General features: G+C 56.3%; 1 protein-coding gene and 1 pseudogene across 1 annotated transcript; both read right to left on the bottom strand.

Moving 5' to 3' along the window:
- Positions 1 to 5,052: 5,052 nt before the first annotated feature.
- LOC129052054 (uncharacterized) lies at positions 5,053 to 9,136 on the bottom strand (annotated as a pseudogene).
- Positions 9,137 to 10,631: 1,495 nt separating this feature from the next.
- NDUFA11 (NADH:ubiquinone oxidoreductase subunit A11) lies at positions 10,632 to 19,339 on the bottom strand. Its single transcript, XM_024236474.3, has 4 exons — positions 19,184 to 19,339; positions 12,864 to 12,956; positions 12,411 to 12,533; positions 10,632 to 10,811 (listed from the first exon to the last, which is right to left on the bottom strand). The coding sequence occupies exons 1-4, from the start codon at positions 19,278 to 19,280 to the stop codon at positions 10,699 to 10,701; spliced, it is 426 nt and encodes a 141-aa protein (XP_024092242.1). The 5' UTR covers positions 19,281 to 19,339; the 3' UTR covers positions 10,632 to 10,698.
- Positions 19,340 to 20,053: the final 714 nt, after the last annotated feature.

Genomic DNA, 20,053 nt, shown 5'->3' on the forward strand with positions numbered 1-20,053 from the left:
CCTTAAATGCATTTTTTTTTTTTAAGACGGAGTTTCGCTCTTGTTGCCCAGGCTGGAGTGCAGTGGCACGATCTTGGCTCACTGTAACCTCTTCCCCATTCCCCAGGTTCAAGCAATTCTCCTGCCTCAACCTCCCGAGTAGCTGAGATAACAGGCACTGGCCACCACACCTGGCTAATTTTTGTATATTTAGTAGAGACGGGGTTTTGTCATCTTGGCCAGGCTGGTCTCGAACTCCTGACTTCAGGCCTGCCTCCGCCTCCCAAGGTGCTGGGATTACAGGCGTGGGCCAACGCGCCCAGCCCTTCAATGCATATTACTGAGTGAAAGAAGCCCATTTGAAAAGTGACACACTGTATGACTCTAGCTACAGAATATTCCAGAAAGAGGAAAACTATGGAGACAGTAAAAAGGTCAGTGGCTGTCAGGGGCTGAGGGAGGAAGGGATGAACAGGCAGAGCACAGTGGATTTTTAGGGTAGTGAAACTACTCTGCATGATACTGTAATGGTAGACATATGTCATTACACATTCATCCAAACCCACATAATATATGCATACAACACCAAGAGTGAACCCTCATGTCAACTATTAACTTTTTTTTTTTTTTTTTTTTTAGATGGAGTTTTGCTCTGTCGCCCAGGCTGGAGTGCAATGGCCTGATCTCGGCTCACTGCAACCTCCACCTCCCAGGTTCAAGTGATTCTCCTGTTTCAGCCTCCCAAGTAGCTGGGATTACAGGCATGCGCCACCATGCCCGGCTAATTTTTTGTATTTTTAGTAGAGATGGGGTTTCACCACATTGGCCAGGTTGGTCTCAAACTCCTGAGCTCAGGTGATCTGCCCACCTTGGCCTCCCAAAGTGCTGGGATTACAGGCATGAGCCACCACATCCAGCCAAAAATGACATTTATTACAATTTCTTGGCCGGGCTCGGTGGCTCATGCCTGTAATCCCAGCACTTTGGGAGGCCGAGGCGGGCGGATCACGAGGTCAGGAGATAGAGACCATCCTGGCTAACACGGTGAAACCCCGTCTCTACTAAAAATACAAAAAATTAGCCGGGCGTGGTGGCGGGCGCCTGTAGTCCCAGCTACTCAGGAGGCTGAGGCAGGAGGATGGTGTGAACACGGGAGGTGGAGCTTGCAGCGAGCCGAGATTGTGCCACTGCACTCCAGCCTGGGTGACAGAGCGAGACTCCGTCTCAAAAAAAAAAAAAAAAAATTTCTTCATTCTGCCTGGTGTATAGTAGCAGAAGACTGGAGGCCAGGACATGTGCTTTCACCAGAACAATGGTCCAGCCTCGAGATGGAATATTACACTGTTGTTACAAAAGAGGGGAAAGTTCTGCACTCAAAGAAAAGATCCGAGATGCATTGTAGGAGTCAACTACACTGAGCTCAAGAAAGCAAGGGGAGTGTGATGTTGTTTCCGTGGGGAAAAGAAAATACACAGACATGCTTGTTTTGGCGTGGAACATGGCTGGAAGGAGAAACAACAAACCGACTAATGGCCTCTGGGGATGGCGTGGGGCTTGGGGAGTGGCTGGTATTTATTCTAAACACCCTCTGGAATCTTTTAAATTCTATGGCATGAGTCTGTTTTACCTCTAAAAGGAGTATAAACTGTAAAATGCATTTTAGAAAGCGTGCTGAGAAAGGCTGGGTGCGGTGGCTCACGCCTGTAATCCCAGCACTTTGGGAGGCCGAGGCAGGAGGATCATGAGGTCAGGAGATCAAGACCATCCTGGCTAACACAGTGAAACCTCGTCTCTACTAAAAATACAAAAAAATTGGCCGGGCTTGGTGCGGGCGCCTGTAGTCCCGCCTACTCGGGAGGCTGAGGCAGGAGAATGGCGTGAACCCGGGAGGCAAAGCTTGCAGTGAGCCGTGATGGCGCCACTGCACTCTAGCCTGGGCAACAGAGCAAGGCTCCGTCTCAAAAAAAAAAAAAAAAAGTGCGCTGAGAAAAAAAAAATGGACAAAATAGAAGACTTTGGACGGGTTTGAAAAGGCTAGGGTGGCGGGGGCGGTGGCTCTAGATTTCAGGCCAGGCCATCACTCTGCCTGCTGCCCCTCAGTTTGGGCTGAATCCCCCACCAGGCCCCCCCACCAGGCCCCCCAGAGCCCTGCTCTTGTCCTGGCTCACACCTTCCCTACTCTGGTTCAGCGAGGGTTCAGAGCCCAGTGGGGACCCCTGGAAGGTGAGATGTGGGCTGGGCTGGGGCCAGGGACAGGGACAGGCCTGCCGAGCCCCTTGCAGCTCGGCCCGACCACCCAGCTTTCCAGGAAGCCCGAGGAGAGGCTTGGCTGGCTCAGAGGAAGGACCTGTGTGCGCCAATGGTGGGGCTGGGGGCCAAACCAGGCCCCTCTGAGCGCCCACGCTTTGAGGAGGACCACAGCAAGTGGAGGGAGGGTGGCTAGAAAAGAGATACGCAGGGAGGGAGGCCCGGGCTGCCCTATGCCTCAGTTTCCCCATAGGCCAAATGGCTCGCTGGCTGCGTGGCCCTTGTGGACGCAGGGGATGCCCGAGATGATGTGGGACCAGGGAACTATGGCTCCACTGGGTTCTAGCCTTGGACGCCAAGCCAGATAGGATGGGGGGGGAAAGTCCTGCCCCGACTTCTGGAGCCCTGAAGTAATGACTAACCCGGCTTTAGGCTTTAAGGCTGGAGCCTCCCACCAGAACACAGCCAGGAGAGCGTCACGTCCTTTTTCCTAAGATCTCTACCCCTGTCTACTCCCTCTTCCTCCCTCTGTGCTCTGCTGGGGACCCTGTGGGCACAGGGATGTGGCACCTCCAAGACATTCAGGGCTCTGGGCCCCTCTTTTATTAGAGACAGGGTCTCACTCTGTTACCCAGGCTGGAGCGCAGTGGCAGGATCATAGCTTACTGCAGCCTCAAACTCCTGGGCTCAAGCGATTCTCCTACCTTAGCCTCCTGAGTAGCTGGGACTACAGGTGTGTACCACCATGCCTGGCTCCAGCCCCCTTTTTGGCTCTTTTGGGGGTACCCTAGTGGGCCGGTGTTGGTCCCAGGGGTCTTTGTTAGGACAAGGGAAATGTTTGGCCCAGAAGTGCCTGTCTATGGTGGAAGCAAGATCTGCAGCTGACCACGGTGACTCCCGCCTGTAATCCCAGCACTTTGGGAGGCAGGAGGGTCACTTGAGGCCAGGAGTTCAAGACCAGCCTGGACAACACAGTGACTCCATCTCTACAAAAAATTTAGAAATTAGCCAGGTGTGCTGGTGCATGCCTGTAGTCCCAGCTTCTTGGATGCTGAGGCAGGAGAATCATTTGAGCCCAGGAGTTTGAGGTTGCAGTAAGCTATGATCTCACCACTGCACTCCAATCTGGGCAACAGGGCAAGACCCTGTCTTCTTCTTCTTATTTTTTGAGATGGAGTTTTGCTCTTGTCACTCAGGCTGGAGTGCAGTGGCTCGATCTCAGCTCACTGCAACCTCCACCTCCTGGGTTCGAGTGATTCTCCTGCCTTAGTCTCCTGAGTAGCTGGCATTACAGGCTCACACCATGATGCCTAGCTGATTTTCATTTATTTATTTATTTATTTTGTTTATCTTTTTTTGGAGACGGAGTCTTGCTCTATCCCTGAGGCTGGAGTGCAGTGACGCAATCTCGGCTCACTGCAACCTCCGCCTCTCAGGTTCAAGCGATTCTCATGCCTCAGCCTCCCAAGTAGCTGGGATTACAGGCACCTGCTACCACGCCTGGCTAATTTTTGCATTTTTAGTAGAGATGGGGTTTTGCCATGTTGGCCAGGCTAGTCTCCAACTCCTGGCCTCAAGTGATCTGCCGATCTCAGCCTCCCAAAGTGCTGAGATTACAGGCGTCAGCCACTGCACCTGGCTAAGACCCTGTCTTTCTTTTTCTTTCTTTTTTTTTTTTTTTTTTTTTGAGACGGAGTCTCACTCTGTGGCCCAGGCTGGAGTGCAGTGGCGCGATCTCGGCTCACTGCAAGCTCCACCTCCCGGGTTCACGCCATTCTCTCACCTCAGCCTCCTGAGCAGCTGGAACTACAGGCGCCCGCCACCACACCCGGCTAAATTTTTTTTTTGTATTTTTTAGTAGAGACAGGGTTTCTCCGTGCTAGCCAGGATGGTCTTGATCTCCTGACCTCGTGATCCACCCGCCTCAGCCTCCCAAAGTGCTGGGATTACAGGCATGAGCCACCACGCCTGGCCAAGACCCTTTCTTTAAAAAAAAAAAAAAAAAATATATATATATATACACACACACACACACACACACACACACACACAGTAGTTGCTTCATGATGGGTATATGTTCTGAGAAATTTGTCATTAGATGATTTTGTCATGCACAAACATCCCAGCGTACACATGCCTAGATCGTAGAATGTACTGCACACCAGGCTTCATGGTACTGTCTACTGCTCCCAGGCTATAAACCTGCAGAGCATGTGACCGTACAGAATACTGCGGGCGACTGTAACATGATGACAAATATTTGTCTCTAAACATCCACAAACAGAAAAGGTACAATAAAAATATGGTATAAAATCTTATGGGAGCTGGGCGCGGTGGCTCACGCTTGTAATCCCAGCACTTTGGGAGGCCGAGGCGGGCAGATCACTTAAGGTCAGGAGTTCGAGACCAGCCTGGCCAACTTGATGAAACCCCGTCTCTACTAAAAATACAAAAGAATTAGCCAGATGTGGTGGCGGGCGCCTGTAATCCCAGCTACTCAGGAGGCTGAGGCAGAGAATTGCTTGAACCCGGGAGGTGGAGGTTGCAGTGAGCCGAGATCTCCCCACTGCACTCCAGCCTGAGTGAGAGAGTGAAACTCCATCTCAGAAAAAAAACAAAAACAGGCCGGGCGCGGTGGCTCACGCCTGTAATCCCAGCACTTTGGGAGGCCGAGGCGGGTGGATCACGAGGTCAGGAGATTGAGACCATCCTGGCTAACACGGTGAAACCTTGTCTCTACTAAAAATACAAAAAAATTAGCCAGGCGTGGCGGCGGGCACCTGTAGTCCCAGCTACTCAGGAGGCTGAGGCAGGAGAATGGCGTCAATCTGCGAGGCGGAGCTTGCAGTGAGCCGAGATCGCACCACTGCACTCCAGCCTGGGCGACAAAGCGAGAGAGCAAGACTCTGTCTCCAAAAAACAAAACAAAACAAAAAAAACAAAAAAACAAAAAAAAAAGAAAAAAAAGAAACACAAAAACCAAAAAGTTAGCTGAGTATGGTGGCGCACACCTGTAATCCCAGATACTCAGGAGGCTGAGGCAGGAGAATCGCCTGAACCCCTGGGCAACAGAGACTCTGTCTCAAAAAAAAAAAAAGTCTTATGGGACTCCCATCACATATGCAGTCTGTCAGTGACCAAAATGCTGTTATACTGCACATGACTGTTTGTTGAATGAATTCTGAGTCTTGCCCCCAGGTCTGGAGGGCTTCTCTTCCCGTGCCTTCCCGTACCCCACTGCAGCCATCCTCTCACGGGGGGAGAGTGAGAAGGACCCTGATCCCCGTCCGAGAGCCTACACCACCCAGGCAGCAAAGCAGGGCCAGGCAGGGTGCAGAGCCACCCCCAAGTGGTTCTCAGGCCCCACCTCTGGACCTCCTACCCTTTGCAGACCTGGAGATTCATTCATTTGTTTATCCATTCATTCATTCCACACATAGTTCTGGAGCCCTGCTGCGTTCCTCGGCTGGCTGCCGGGGTGTAGGCAGAGGATATAACAGCCAGGATACGTCCCAGCCCTCAAGGAGGTATACATAAATAACACACGAGATGGTGACGTGGGATTTAGAAACTGGCATGGGCTACAGGCAAAACTAGAAGGCAAATGAGTGTGGAGTGCTGGTGGCCTGGGGGCGGGGGATGAGGAGGTGGCTTGTGAACTGAGAATTGAAGGAGGTGAGGGGTGAGCTTGGGGACGTCTAGGGGACAGGCATTGCAGGCAGAGGGTATGGCCTATGCAAAGGCCCTAGGGCAGGACTGTGCTGGGGGTGTTGGAGGAAGAGTAAGGAGGCTGGTGGGGCTGGAGCAGTGAAGAGGGGAGGAGAGGGAGGGGAGGGAGGGGAGGGGTCGGGACACACAGGGCATAGTGGGCTGTAGAGAGGATTTGGGCTTTTCCCCCAAGTGGGGTGGGAGCCATGGAGGGCTGTGGGCAGGGGAGGGGCGGGACCTGACTTAGGGGCTCACAGGCGCCTTCTGGCTCAGGGGGTAGCCGGGTGACCAGGGCAGAGGGGACTATGCTTGTTGTGATGATAGAATCAGACCAGAGGCAGATCTGGGACAGATTCTGAAGGCAAAGGGGCTTGAGATGTGGGGAGGGCAGGATCAGCTCTTCAGTCCCAGGAGGGGCACATATCAGCCCCGTGGGGTCTTCTCAGCTTCTCAGCTGTGTCCCACCCCAATCATGTCAAACACATTTATAGGACCCCACAGCCCACATTCAACACAAGTTTAAAGGAGTGCTCAAGCTGGCAGCGAAAACACTTTCCTTTTCTCAGTGAGGTATTTTCTTTTTTTTTTTTTTTTTTTTTGAGACGGAGTCTCACTCTGTCACCCAAGCTGGAGTGCAGTGGCACGATCTCAGCTCACTGCAAGCTCCGCCTCCCGGGTTCACGCCATTCTCCTATCCTCAGCCTCCCGAGTAGCTGGGACTACAGATGCCCGCCACCAAGCCAGGCTAAGTTTTTGTATTCTTAGTAGAGACAGGGTTTCACCGTGTTAGCCAGGATGGTCTCGATCTCCTGACCTTGTGATCCGCCCGCCTCGGCCTCCCAAAGTGCTGGGATTACAGGCATGAACCACTGCACCCAGCCCTCAGTGGGGTGTTTTCGCTCCAATCTGCAAGACCACTAAGAAAGTCTTAAAGGAACAAATTGCCATTTTCCAAACAATAGCTATTCTTAGAAGAAGTAACACTTCTTTTAGCTACTGCCAGGCTCTGGGAAGTCACCTCCTGGGCCTCAGTTTCCTCGTCTGTAAAATAGGACTAATGCCTAACAGAGCTCACACAGGGCTGCGCAGATTAAAATGAGCCAAAAAGAACAACAACTGCACCTGCCTGGCAGGTGAGAAAAGCTTGATGTTCCCCACCCCACCTTTTTTTTTTGTCTTGTGAACGTTTTCTTGGCTCACCCAAGAGCTTAGAGACCCCTGGCGGCGGGGCCTGGGTCAGCGCCAGCCCAGGCCAGCGTTATTTATTTATTTATTTATTTTTGATACAAAGTCTCACTCACTGTCTCCCAGGCTGGAGTACAGTGACATGATCTCGGCTCACTGCAACCTCTACCTCCCGGGTTCAAGGGATTCTCGTGCCTCAGCCTCCCAAGTAGCTGGGATTACAGGTGCCTGCCACCACACCTGGCTTATTTTTGTATAGTAGAGACAGGGTTTCACTGTGTTGGCCAGGGTGGTCTGAAACTCCTGACCTCAAGTGATTCCCCAGCCTCGGCCTCCCAAAGTACTGGGGTTACAGGCGTGAGCCACAGCGCAGGGCCAGGCCGGTGTTCTTGGAGCCTTGTCTCTGCTGGGGATGTGCTTCCAGGGATGGATTCTTGGGAAGCAAGTGTGTGCCCTGCAGCCCCCAGGCACCGCTCCTGGGCCAGAAGGTCCCTGATTGCCCACTGCTCTCCCTCACAGCAGGCCTTTGCTGTCGCTCTGTACTCTGCCTGGACCACCCTCCCGCTGGGTACACATGGAAAAGCCTCTTCATCCTTGGGCCCTCTCTGCTGCGCCGCCTCCTCCTCTAGGAAGCCCTCCTAGCTCCCCAGGGAGGCTCTGCCCCTCCTCAGTTCCAGCCCTGACTGCCTGGGGCTGGGAAGGGCTCCATGAAGTTCAGGGTAAACTCAGGAAGGGTCCCTCACAGCCCCCCAGGGAACCTACTGGGACTGATGTTCCAGACGGGGGCCCTCTTGTGTGTGGGGTGGGAGTGACGTCAGCCCTCTACAACCTAGTAAATGTTTATGGGCCAGGGGGCCTGGGCTTTGGGGTTCCCTGGAGCCCAGCAAGAGACCACCCCCTCCTGTTCCATTCTGGGGGGCCTGTCCTGCAGGCGAGGTGGGGGCGCCTGTCAGGCCTGTGCCAACCCTGGCGGCTGGCCCGGAATGGGCTGGGTGGGTGACGAGCACAGCTCCTGGTCTGAGCCGTCGGCTCCCTTGAACACAGGGGGCATCTGGGGCTGGGAGGTGCGAAGGGGCTTGCTGCCTTTACATTTCAAGCTCCACTACCCAGGGTGGGCCTTAGCGCATGCATCTGTGGAAGAGGGCTGAGAGATCTGGTACAGGGTTTGGGCTGCACACGGGCCTGGAGGGCTGGGGAAGGGCTTGCTGGGGGCGGAGGCCTGCGTGGAACTGGTCCCAGAAGCAGCCGTGGTGCAGGGCTGAGGGTGACCGTCGTGGGGACGTGGACTAGTCTTTTCTCCTGTCCAGCCTTCAGTGTCCTTGGCTGGAGGTTTGGGGCTGTATTGCCCATTCCTAGAAGCCATCACTTCCTGGCTGCTGCGGGCAGGATATATGGGAAGGAAGGGGGATGACGGACAAGGCCTGGAGTGCGGAGGAAGGGATGGAATCTGACGCCTGTGGTCACCGTGGGGCTGGGGGTCTGGGGATGACCGCCCGGGTCCACGCTGCCCAGCAGGCCGTGCTGTGGTGGGCGCTGCCCCCTGCCGGCCGCAGTAGAGACAGAGGCCAGTGCCCTTGAGTGGATGGGATGCCCGTGAGTGGATGCGATGCCTGCAGGGAGCTGGAAGTCTTTCTTTGTGGGGCATCTCTGAGGGGCCCTTATTCCCATTTACCAGGTGAGAAAGCTAAGGCCTGGGTGCTGCTGTCCTCTGAGGACAGAACAAGGAAAGAATCAAGTTCTGGGATTTGAACCCAGAGCCTTTAACAATGACTCTATTAGGGCTTGGACAGGTGTCAGGGCCCCTGCCCCTCTGGGTGCGGGGTGGGTGTGTCCGCCCTTTCTCAGGGAGCCCGAGGCCCGGGCACCAAGCTCCAGAAGTGGACATGACCCTGAGCTGTTGCACGCCCTCCTTGCGCTGGAACACGCGTGGACATCTGTGCTGTCTCCAGAGAGGACGTTCGAGGCAGGCGCTGGAAGAAGGGACCCAGAATCTCTGTACACAGTGGCCGGGCACAGTGGCTCATGCCTATAATCCCAGCACTCTGGGAGGATGAGGTGGAAGGACTGCTCGAGGCCAGGAGTTTGAGACCAGCCTGCACAACACAGTGAGATCCTGTCTCTACAAAAAATAAAAATAAAAACAATTAGCTGGCTGTGGTGGTGCACGCCTGCAGCCCCAGCTACCAGGGAGGCTGAGATGAGAGGGTCGCATGAGCCAGGGAGGTCAAGGTTCTAGTGACCCATGATCCTGCCACTGCGCCCCAGCTTGAGAGACAGAGCAAGACTATGTCTCAAAAAGACGAATTTTTTGGTAGAGACAGGATCTCACTGCATTGCCCAGGCTGATTCCAAGCTCCTGGCCTCAATCAATCCTCCCACCTCAACCTCCCAAAGTGCTGGCGTTACAGGCTCAAACCACCAGGCCCAGCCTACAAAATTTTTTAAAAAAATTAACCAGGCATAGTGGCGGTGGCCATAGTCCCAGCTACTCGGGAGGCTGAGGTGGGAGGATTGATTGGGCCGGCGAGTTCCAGGCTGTTACTACTCGGGGGCGGACAGAGGAGGATATGAGGCTGAAAGCGAAGTTTGGCTTTTCACATCTAGGCCCCGTGGATGGGCTTGAGAAAAGGGAAGAGATGGGGCCGGACACGGGTCAGAAGCGGGCAGGAGGGCCACAGCCAGCCCTGCCGGTTCCTGCTGTCCCTGGCCCACCAGCAGGGCCCAGATCCATCCCAGCCGGGGCTGTGCACAGCTCCGCTCCCCTGGGTGGAGTCTGGAGCGCCCTAATTTGCAGCCCACTGCAGCATGTGAGAGCTTGCAGCCTTCCTCTCCAGCTGCCAGGGAGCATGAGCCAGTTCTGGAGAAGGGGCCTGGGGTGGTGCCAGCATTCCAGGGCCACCTAAATCACCAGCCTGACAGGTGGCGGGAAGGGATCGCAATTCTTTCCCTTGTCGCTGCCACCAGCCAGGTGCTGAGGGGGGTCCTGTCCCGCTCTGCCCCAGCCCCAGGGGCTGCGAGTGACCTGCCGGATGGGGACGGCTGCTGGGCCAGCCTGTCCGGGGCTCTCCGCTCCAGTGCCCAGGAATTTGGAGACGGGGCCTGGGCGTGTTTTCCACATGTTGTTGGCTTTGGGGACAGGCCCAGAGAAAGGATGGCTCAAGATCTGCAGGGGGGTTGTGACCAGAGCCGACAGCGCTGAGGGAAGGGCTGTGGGCGGCGGGGCCCAGTTTCCACTTGCTGGCAGGTCACTGGCACGCTCCCGCCCTGCCCTGGGAACTGGGGGAAGCAGAGGCTGGGGCGCATCCCAGCCGTCTCCCCTCCTGGGCTCCCAATGGCCCCAGCCTGATGCACTACCAGTTCTGTGGGGCCAGGCTGGTACCCTTGGCAGGGACGGCGGGCGGCAGGCAGGCGCGTGTGCAGGGGGCCTTATCTTATCTCTCTTCCTCACTCCCTCCCAGATCCGCCCTCACCGGCCGCTGTGTCGCCGTCATCAAGCCCTCCGGACACTGACACACACATAGACACAGAATTTATTTCTGGACGCATTCTGCAGGCTGGAGGTCCCGGCAGGCACAGGGCTCACACCTTGGGTTTTACAAACACCTCCCAGCCCTCCAGCTGGCCCATCTTGACCAGGGAGGCCGCTATGCCCAAGTACACACAGGCGGCGGCGCCGATCCCGTAGTTGTGCGCTGTGGGAGTGGGGAGGTGATGTCAGGCCCGGGTGGGGCTCAGCCGGACCAAGATGCTCCACGCCCTGGCCGGTGCCCACCCTGGGAGCCAGACTGAGATCCCTGACAGGACACTCTCTTCAGGGATTAAGTGACTCAGGAAGAGGGCCCTAGACTCTGGAGATGTGGAAACTGACGCCCAGAGGGAGGCCGGAGTCCAGGCTGCTTCCCAGCAGGAACCCAGGCTGCGGGTCCTCATCCCACCCCACACTGATTGCCCCCTGCGAGAAGGACACCGTGCTGTCCCCAGCTGGGGCTGGGGCAAGGCTGGGCACCGGGCAGTGGTGACACATCGGTGTGTCTCAGTCTGTCCTCTGCCCATGGATGCCAGGGCCAGGCCACGCATCTGTCCCGTAGTCTGTGTACCGAGGAGCCCAGACGGTGCCCCCACTTCCCCAGGCTCTCCTGCTCCGAAGCCTCGGGGCCAGAGGAGGAAGGAGGCATGTCCCACACACCAGGACCTAAAGGGACTCACACCCTTTGAAGATGGACAGGGAGGCTGGCTTGGGGACAGGGAGCAGTTCCAGCCTGAGCTGGGCTACAGTCAAGACCTCAACCCACCTCCAGCCTCTGACCAGTTCCAGTGGGAGCTGGGAAGGGACAAGGCCTCCCCAAGGTCTTGATGCAGAGACAGCAGTGATGGCATAGGCCCTGCCCTCGCACCCTCCCTGTCTGCCTGCCTGGAACCTGCCATTCATCACACCCAACATGCCAGGCCAGAGCGGCTGAGCTGCAAGAGGGCTTGTTCACTCCTCCCGCCGGCCCTGAGGGCCCAAGCCTTGGCGGGCTGGGGGTAGGCCAGGGGCACAGGCGGGCACTGACCCTGAGCCCGGGCCCGTGGGAGGGCAGGAGTGGTGTCTGGCTCATGCTCCAGACGGGCTCCCCTGTGCCAAGCGTGGCCTCCTCCACCAGGGCTGCACCCTCTGATGGCTGCAAAGAAGGCCACTTGCTCCGCCAGGTGACCTCAGGCCACTTAATTCCCTCCCTGAGCCCTAATACCCTTTTCTGTAAAGTGAAGATTGCGGGGGCAGCTCCCCTGCAGGTGCAGGGAGAGAGATGGCAGGGCGAGACTCCATCCATCCTCCTCTCTGACTCACAGGCCAGTGGCAGAGACAGGGGGTGACCTTGGTGACCTGTGTCCTCTGACAAGGCATGCAGAAGGAAGGCGGCACAGAGCGAGGGTGGCGGGGACGCTGACTTGTACACAGTACACAGGGTGGTCAGGACAGTGAGGGGAACAGCATTCCAGGCAGTGCACTGCCCATGCAAAGGCCCTGGGGCAGGACTGTACCTGGCATGTGGGAGGAACAGTGAGGAGGCCCGTGCGGCTGGAGCAGAGTGAGGAGGGGAGGGTGGGGAGGGGACAGGGCAGGTCAGGGAGGGCCACAGTAGGTGCTTAAGCAGCAGCAGCAGCTGTCGCTAGGACTGAAATGGCTGGTGTTCAAGAAGGCTGCTTTGCTTCTTGTCCGGGATGGAACAGAGAGGGTGGAGGATGAGCAGAGGTCAGGGGTCATTCTGCCAGGCTGGGAGGAGGGTGGGGGTGGGGAGGGGCCCACTCACTGCGTGCTCCCAGAGTCAGGCCTCCGGCGCAGCCACCGAGGAAGTAGTTCAGGGGGTCGTCGGGCTTCTCGCGGACCTGGGCGCTGATGCAGGTGGTGAGGCCAAACACAGCCCCGACAGCAGCTGCGGGGTAGACGGGAAGAGCAATGGCCTCGAGACGGGCACAGCAGGAGCCTCTTGGGCGCTCACTGCCAGCGTCTGGATGGAGACAGATGCCACGGGTCGGCTGCTCGCTGTGCATGGCAGCCTCCCGACCCCAGTCCTGGAGCTGGTCTCCTGGGCCTCCCCACCCTGCATGTATTCCTGATAAAGGAACACCCGACTTTCTCTGGGTGGCCGGCACTGTGGACACGGGCCGGGGACTCAGGGAGAAGAGGCAGCCGTCAAATGTGCTCTGAAGAGCTGGGGCTGTGCCAGGAAAGGGCCCAGCCATGCCCAGCCCAGCTTGCTCACCTGCAGTGAACGTGTATTGTCCGACCTTAGCCACTCCTTCAAGGAAGGTGCCCGGAGGATTGAGTGTGACTCTGTAGGCAGCAGCGGTCAGGCCTGCGAGACAGAGGAGGGAGGCTGTTCAGACCCCACTGCTGCTAAGCCCTTGCTTGGCCGAGCACCCCACTGAGTGGTCTCCCTCCCTCAGTCCTCACGATGCCCCCCAGGTGGCTCCCAGCAGCCCCCTATTCTTTGCCCATGGTACCCCCGGCTGCTGAGTGGCAGAGCTGGATTTGAACTCGGGTTTGCTGCTCCAAAGTTGAGGGGCCTCTCACTTCTTTCCCCACTCCCTGCAGGCCTTCCTTGGCCACTTTCTCAAGCCTGACCAGTACTGGCTCCTGCAGAGCACCTGCTGGGCGCCCATCAGCCATGCTGGCCCGGGCAGGGCACCGGCCGGCAGATGGAGACTCATCCACGTGGTGGACACAAGAACAGGCCTGAGACCTCCGTTCTGCGGCTGCTTCCGGCCTCACACCGCCAGCTCAGCGGCGCTCCCCACGGGCCCTGGCACCAGGGCCCCAGCTCCAGGTTCCCATCAATGGCTCTATTCTCCTGTGGGGCCCGGGGCTCCTGGGCCTAATCCCCCTTGGCAGCGGCTCCGCTTCCCTGCCTGGCTGCCAACGCCTCCTCCTTGCCACTCTCGACCCTCTCCTGCTGGCAGCTCGGGCCTGGGCTCGTCCCGCACACCTGGCTGCCTGGCTGCCGCCCCCGCCACCCAGCCTCGCCACTGCGGTTAGCTTTTCCATCTCTGCCATTTCCCCAGCTGCCTGGCCCCTGACATTGGCTTCCATGTATGAGGAGCCTGGCAGGTCTGACCACAGCCCTGTTTCACCCGCCACGACCGCCCCAGGGGAGTAGGCTCCACCCCAGTTCCCCATCCAGCTTCAAGGGACCCATGGGACATGCCAGGCCTGGCAGTGACCCCCCCGAAATAGCACCCTAGCCTCAGATCCAATTCAGCTCATGTTGGTTCTGTCCCTCAAGAGCGACTGGGGGGACTCTCACATCCAGCAGTGGGGTTCATATTCAGAGCAGCCCAGAGGAGGGACCATCTGCTCCCCACAAGCACAGATGGGGAAATTGAGACCTAGGATGCAGAGAAAGAGACCACATATAAAGAGTACCTTGTGGATCTGGTTTCTCCTAATCCCACACCAACCCCTGGGATTCCTGCTCGACCTCAGAAAGGTGGATGGAGGACCAAGCGAGGTGGCTCACGCCTGTAATCCCAGCACTTTAAGAGGCCAAGGTGGGCAGATCATTTGAGGTTAGGAGTTTGAGACCAGCCTGACCGACATGGTGAAATCTCATCTCTACTAAAAATACAAAAATTAGCCAGGCGTGGTGGTACATGTCTGTAGTCCCAGCTACTCGGGAGGCTGAGTCAGGAGAACCGCTTGAACCCAGGAGGTGGAGGTGGCTTGTGCCACTGCACTCCAGCCTGGGGGACAGAGTGAGACTCCGTCTCAAAATAAAAAAAAGAAAGGTGGATGGAGCGGAGTGCCAGGTCTGGGGGCTGCGGCAGGAAAGGGGGTTGCTACAGCATCCAGGGTAAGGGACTGGAGTCCAGTACAGGGGTCCCCCCCAGGGCTCTCCACCTGCTCCTGGCCCAGCAGCCCCATCCTCAGTCACACTTCAGTCAGTGCACACACACACATACACACACATACACACACACACACACACACACACACACACACACACACACACACACACACACACACACACACACACACATCCCCCCCTCCCAAATTCTGTCATTTATTTACTAATTGAAAGAGAGCTGGAGTCTATGAAGATTCTTTTTCTTTTCTTGAGATGGAGTCTCGCTCTGTCGCCCAGGCTGGAGTGCAGTGGCGCTATCTCGGCTCACTGCAAGCCCCGCCTCCTGGGTTCACATCATTCTCCTGCTTCAGCCTCCCCAGTAGCTGGGACTACGGGCGCCCGCCACCACGACCGGCTAATTTTTTGTATTTTTAGTAGAGACGGGGTTTCACCATGTTAGCCAGGATGGTCTCCACCTCCTGACCTCGTGATCCGCTCACCTCGGCCTCCCAAAAGTGCTGGGATTACAGGCGGGAGCCACCACTCCTGGCCTTTTTTTTTTTTTTTTTTTTTTTTGGAGGCAGAGTCTTGCTCTGTTGTCCAGGTTAGAGTGCAGTGGTGCAATCTCGGCTCACTGCAACCTCTGCCTCCTTGGTTCAAACAATTTTCCCGCCTCAGCCTCCTGAGTAGCTGGGATTACAGGCGCCTGCCACCATGCCCAGCTAATTATTATTATTATTATTTTTGTATTTTTAGTAGGGACGGGGTTTTACCATGTTGGCCAGGCTGGTCTCGAACTCCTGACCTTAGGTGATCCGCCCGCCTCAGCCTCCCAAAGTGCTGGGATTAAAGGCATGAGCAACCATGCCCGTACTTGAAGATTCTTAATGAGAGGGGACTGCCAGCCCTGCCTGGGACCTGAAGAGTCCTGATGCAGGGGCTGGGCCAGCCACGAGTGTCTTATAACCCTCTCATCTCAAGAGGGAACCACCGACAAGACTCAGTGATGTCCCCAGAACTGTCACTGAGGGACTCCTGGGCGGAACCTCCTTATGCCACCCCCTTGCCAGTGGTCCTGGCCAAGGGACCCCTAGGTCATGGAGCACGCCTGACACGGTGAGTGCGCCCACCATCCTCCATCCCTTCCAAAGTCCTTGAACTGGGAGTGGACGAGCTGGGACCCCTGATTATCCCACAGAGGTCAAGGACTGCCCCACCCCAACTCTGCCCCAGCTGTCATCCAGCTGTGGTGTCCTGCCACATCCACCCCTCCAGGAGCCCCCGGCGCCCTTCAAAATGCCCCCTTCCCTCTGCTCCCCGACTGCTGGTTTCCTCTGAGCCTCCCACAGTGACTGCCAGACCCAGTGTGAATTCATTCATTCATTCAGCTACTGCCACTCATTCACTCATTCATTCATTCACAAAGTTACCGAGTACCTAACAAGGTGCCACATTCACTCATTCATTCACTCACAAATGGTGCCCACAAGATGCTTCATTCGTTAATTCATTCATTCATCCATAGTTATCGTGTGCCCACAGGTCCTGGGCTCTGCTGAGTACAGTCTCCCCGTCGTCCAGGGTCCCCAACTCAGGGAAGCCAGCCAGGAAACAACTTATCTCCCTCAGATGAGAAGTGAGGGGAGCCCGGGAATGAAGTGAGTGGGGCAGTGAGGGGAGGACCCAGAAACAAGTTTCAGCAAGTTCTGCACAATGAGTGGAGCTGGTCACTGAAGAATTTAGGGAGAAGGGCGGGTGCGGTGGCTCATGCCTGTAATCCCAGCACTTTGGGAGGCCAAGGCGGGCGGATCACCTGAGGCCAGGAGGTTGAGACCAGCTTGGCCAACATGGCGAAACCTTGTCTCTACTAAAAATACAAAAATTAGCCAGGCACAGTGGCAGGCACCTGTAATTCCAGCTACTTGGGAGGCTGAGACACAAGAATTGCTTGAACCAGGGAGGCAGAGGTTGCAGTGAGCCAAGATCGCACCACTACACTCCAGCCTGGGTGACAGAATGAGACTCCATCTCAAGAAAAAAAAAAAAAAAAAAGAAAAATTTAGGGAGAATGAATGTCATCCTCGAAGACCCCTGGGCACCCTTGGAGGGCTCACAGAAGCCACTGACCACCCCTAAATCTAAATCTGATGCCATCAGAGATCCCCTGACATGGCAACTCTGTCAAAAGTTCCGACCTCCCACTCTAAGACCCTCTAGGGAGACCCCCTGGTCCCAGAGGCCCTTCACTCAGCAACACCACACCCCAAGACAAGCTGTCTCCTCCAAAGGCCTCCTGAGACCGCAGCCCACTCATTTTGTATTCATGCATGAGGAATACACACACTCTCTCACATGAACACCAACATGCACGTCTTTCTCAGTTTCAGATCCTATCCCCTGGGTGGCCCCTTTCAGCCCTCTCTTGCAGACCCTTGATAAGGACCTGATGGGAACACTCCTTGCTTCAGAGACCCCTAGGAGCAGGTCAGCCGACCTGGATTTGCCACCCAGCTTCAAATGACCCTCGAGCAGTTAATATGCTTCTCCAACCTTCAGTCCCTACCTGTAAGAAATGGAGACACAATAACGTCTGTCTTACTATTAATAAATATGCAAAATATAGGAGTGATGATTAGGTCTGCCCTAATTCAAATGTCTCCCAATGGAGCCGCAACTTTGGCCAGGCCCTGTTTCACATATGCTGGAAATACAGAGTTGACCAAATTGATTCCTCAGCTTATACACACACCAGGTTGTAAAGACTGTTTCTTTGGGTTTTTTTTTTTTTTTTTTCTTTTTGAGATGGAGTCTCGCTCTATCGCCCAGGCTGGAGTGCAAAGGCGCAATCTCGGCTCACTGCAAGCTCCGCCTCCCAGGTTCACGCCATTCTCCTGCCTCAGCCACCTGAGTAGCTGGGACCACAGGCACCCACCACCACACCCGGCTAATTTTTTTTGTATTTTTAGTAGAGACGGGGTTTCACCCTGTTAGCCAGGATGGTCTCGATCTCCTGACCTCGTGATCCACCCGCCACGGCCTCCCAAAGTGCTGGGATTACAGGCGTGAGCCACCGTGCCCGGCTGGTTTTTTGTTTCGTTTTGTTTTGTTTTGTTTTTGAGACAGAGTCTCACTCTATCGCCCAGGCTGGAGTGCAGTGGCACAATCTTGGCTTACTGCAACCTCTGCCTCCTGGGTTCACGCCATTCTCCTGCCTCAGCCTCCCAAGTAGCTGGGACTACAGGCGCCCGCCACCATGCCCGGCTAATTTTTTGTATTTTTAGTAGAGATGGGGTTTCACCGTGTTAGCCAGGATGGTCTCAATCTCCTGACCTCATGATCCGCCTCCCAAAGTGCTGGGATTACAGGCGTGAGCCACCACGCCCGGCCTATTATTTTTATTTTTTGAGACAAGGTCTCGCTCTGTCGCCCAGGCTGGTGTGCAGTGGCGCAATCATAGCTCACTAGAGCCTTGAACTCCTGGTTTCAAGTGATCCTCCTGTCTCAGCCTCCTGAGTAGCTGGGACTACAGGTACACACCACCATGCCCAGCTAATTGTTTTACTTTTTTGCAGAGATGGGAATCTTGCTATTTTGCCCAGGCTGGTCTGGAACTCCTGGCCTCAAGTGATCCTCGCACTTTGGCCTCCTGAGCGCCGGATTACAGGTGTGAGCTACCGCACCTGGCCCAGTTTGTAAAGATTCTTCATCAGAGGGAAGGGGACTTCCAGCTCCATCTGGGACCTGATGAGTCCCAACCTGTGGCTGAGAATTAAAGGACATGATGCCCATGAAACGTTCAGGCTGGAAGGGGCAAGACTCAGACTTACCCTATAAGAGAATGCCAGGGCTGGCCGGGCATGGTGGCTCACGCCTGTAATCCCAGCACTTTGGGAGCCCGAGACGGGCGGATTGCCTGAGATCAGGAGTTCCCGATCAGTCTGGCCAACACGGTGACACCCCGTCTCTACTAAAAATACAAAATAATTAGTCAGGCGCGGTGGCGTGCACCCGTAATCCCAGCTACTTGGGAGGATGAGGCAGGGGAATTGCTTGAACCAGGGAGGTGAAGGTTGCAGTGAGCCGAGATCGTGCCACTGCACTCCAGCCTGGGCGACAGAGCAAGGCTCTATCTCAAAAAAAAAAAAAAAAAAAAAAAAAAGAATGTCAGGGCTTGTGGGTCCCCCTCATTCCCCTGCAAGGCTACCCTCATAGTAGCTCCTGATCCACCTCACCTAGGACCTCTCTGGCGGTCCCAGTAAAAGCTTCAGGTGTCCCTAACCACCCAGCACCCCCTGACCACAGAAAGACCTCATCTCACCCCAAAACTTTCTCAAACATCTGTACCGCCCTCAGATGCCCCAATCATGACTCATGATCCCCTCTAACAATCTGCTACCCCTTTGGAAAGTCTCGTGGTCCCTTGGCTCCTTGGACCTGATAATGGCCCTGTCTCACTCCACAATTTCCCCGAGCCTGGCGATCGCTTGGGACCGCCTCAGACGACCCCAGGGACTAGCTTGTCGCATGTCACGACCTCCCAATGCTCCCAACCCTGCTGGACCCCCTACCAACATCCATTTCACACAAGATCCCCCCTTACGACCGCCCAAGACACCCCGATGACGACCACGTGAGTACCCGCGAGACTCCCAGACCCGTTCGATCCAAACAGCCCCCAGTAACCCCACGACCTCCCTGCGGCCTCGGCCCTCCACCCTCGGGGCCCGGCCGGCGCTCACCAGCGACGCTGGCAATACTGGTGGTGCTGTAGGCTTTGCGGTGGCAATCAGTGCCATCGGGGATATCCCAGTACTGACGAAAAACCTTCGGCGCCATAGCCTGCAACCCCGATCCCGCACCACGGACCCCGCCGGCTTGGCAAGCGCAAGGGCAGCCGCGGCTGGCTATCGCGAGACTTCTCGGGCTGCGCGCGCAACCTTTCGGGCTAGCGGGCCGGCAACAAGTGAGCAATTTTATTGATAGGCGCGGACATGGACACGGATCGCGCGCACGCGCCGGGGACGGGCCTGGTGGAAGAGAGCAGCAGCACGTGCACCCCCAGGCCGATTCCCAGAGGGTGAAACTGAGGACGACTGCGATCAATGCAGACAGATTTCGCTAGTCCCAGCTCAGGGAGTCCTAGGTTAGGGACAGTTTGACTACTAGAGGCGGGGACTAATCTACTAGGGGAGGGGCCAGGCTCAGACTGGGACGGGCGGGACTCCAGTTGATAGGAGCAAGACACGAAGAGACAATGACTGTGGGGCGGGGCATGGCGGGGATGTGGCCACACCCAGTGTCAGAAGCTGTATAGCGAGTGGTCATGCCCTGTGGTCAGTCACCAAGCTGGAGTCTGAGCTGCGTGCTACTGTTTTGAGCCGTGGACAGGGTCAGGGGCGGGGATTATCGGGAAAGTGACCAATGACAATACGAGAAGCTCAGCGGGACGTGGCCTCTGTCCAACCCGAGGCTGTCCCACGCCCTAGGCCGGATGAAGTACACAGGCGCTTGACTTGGGGGCGAAGCTAGAATTGGAGGCATAACCTAAAAGGGACTTGACCAATCCGAGACTGTATAAGGGATGAAGGGGCGAGGCCATGCCGGGATCT

The sequence above is a fragment of the Pongo abelii genome, chromosome 20 (genome assembly GCF_028885655.2).
Source record: "Pongo abelii isolate AG06213 chromosome 20, NHGRI_mPonAbe1-v2.0_pri, whole genome shotgun sequence".
Lineage (NCBI taxonomy): Eukaryota > Metazoa > Chordata > Mammalia > Primates > Hominidae > Pongo > Pongo abelii.

What these genes read in the sequence shown, in the direction of transcription:
- NDUFA11 (XM_024236474.3), bottom strand. Translation starts at nt 19,280, where the DNA reads ATGGCGCCGAAGGTTTTTCGTCAGTACTGGGATATCCCCGATGGCACT. An exon ending in CAGTATTGCCAGCGTCGCTG is followed by an intron (nt 12,957 to 19,183) that starts GTGAGCGCCGGC and finishes TCTGTCTCGCAG; the next exon opens with GCCTGACCGCTGCTGCCTAC. An exon ending in CCTGACTCTGGGAGCACGCA is followed by an intron (nt 10,812 to 12,410) that starts GTGAGTGGGCCC and finishes CCACTCCCACAG; the next exon opens with CGCACAACTACGGGATCGGC.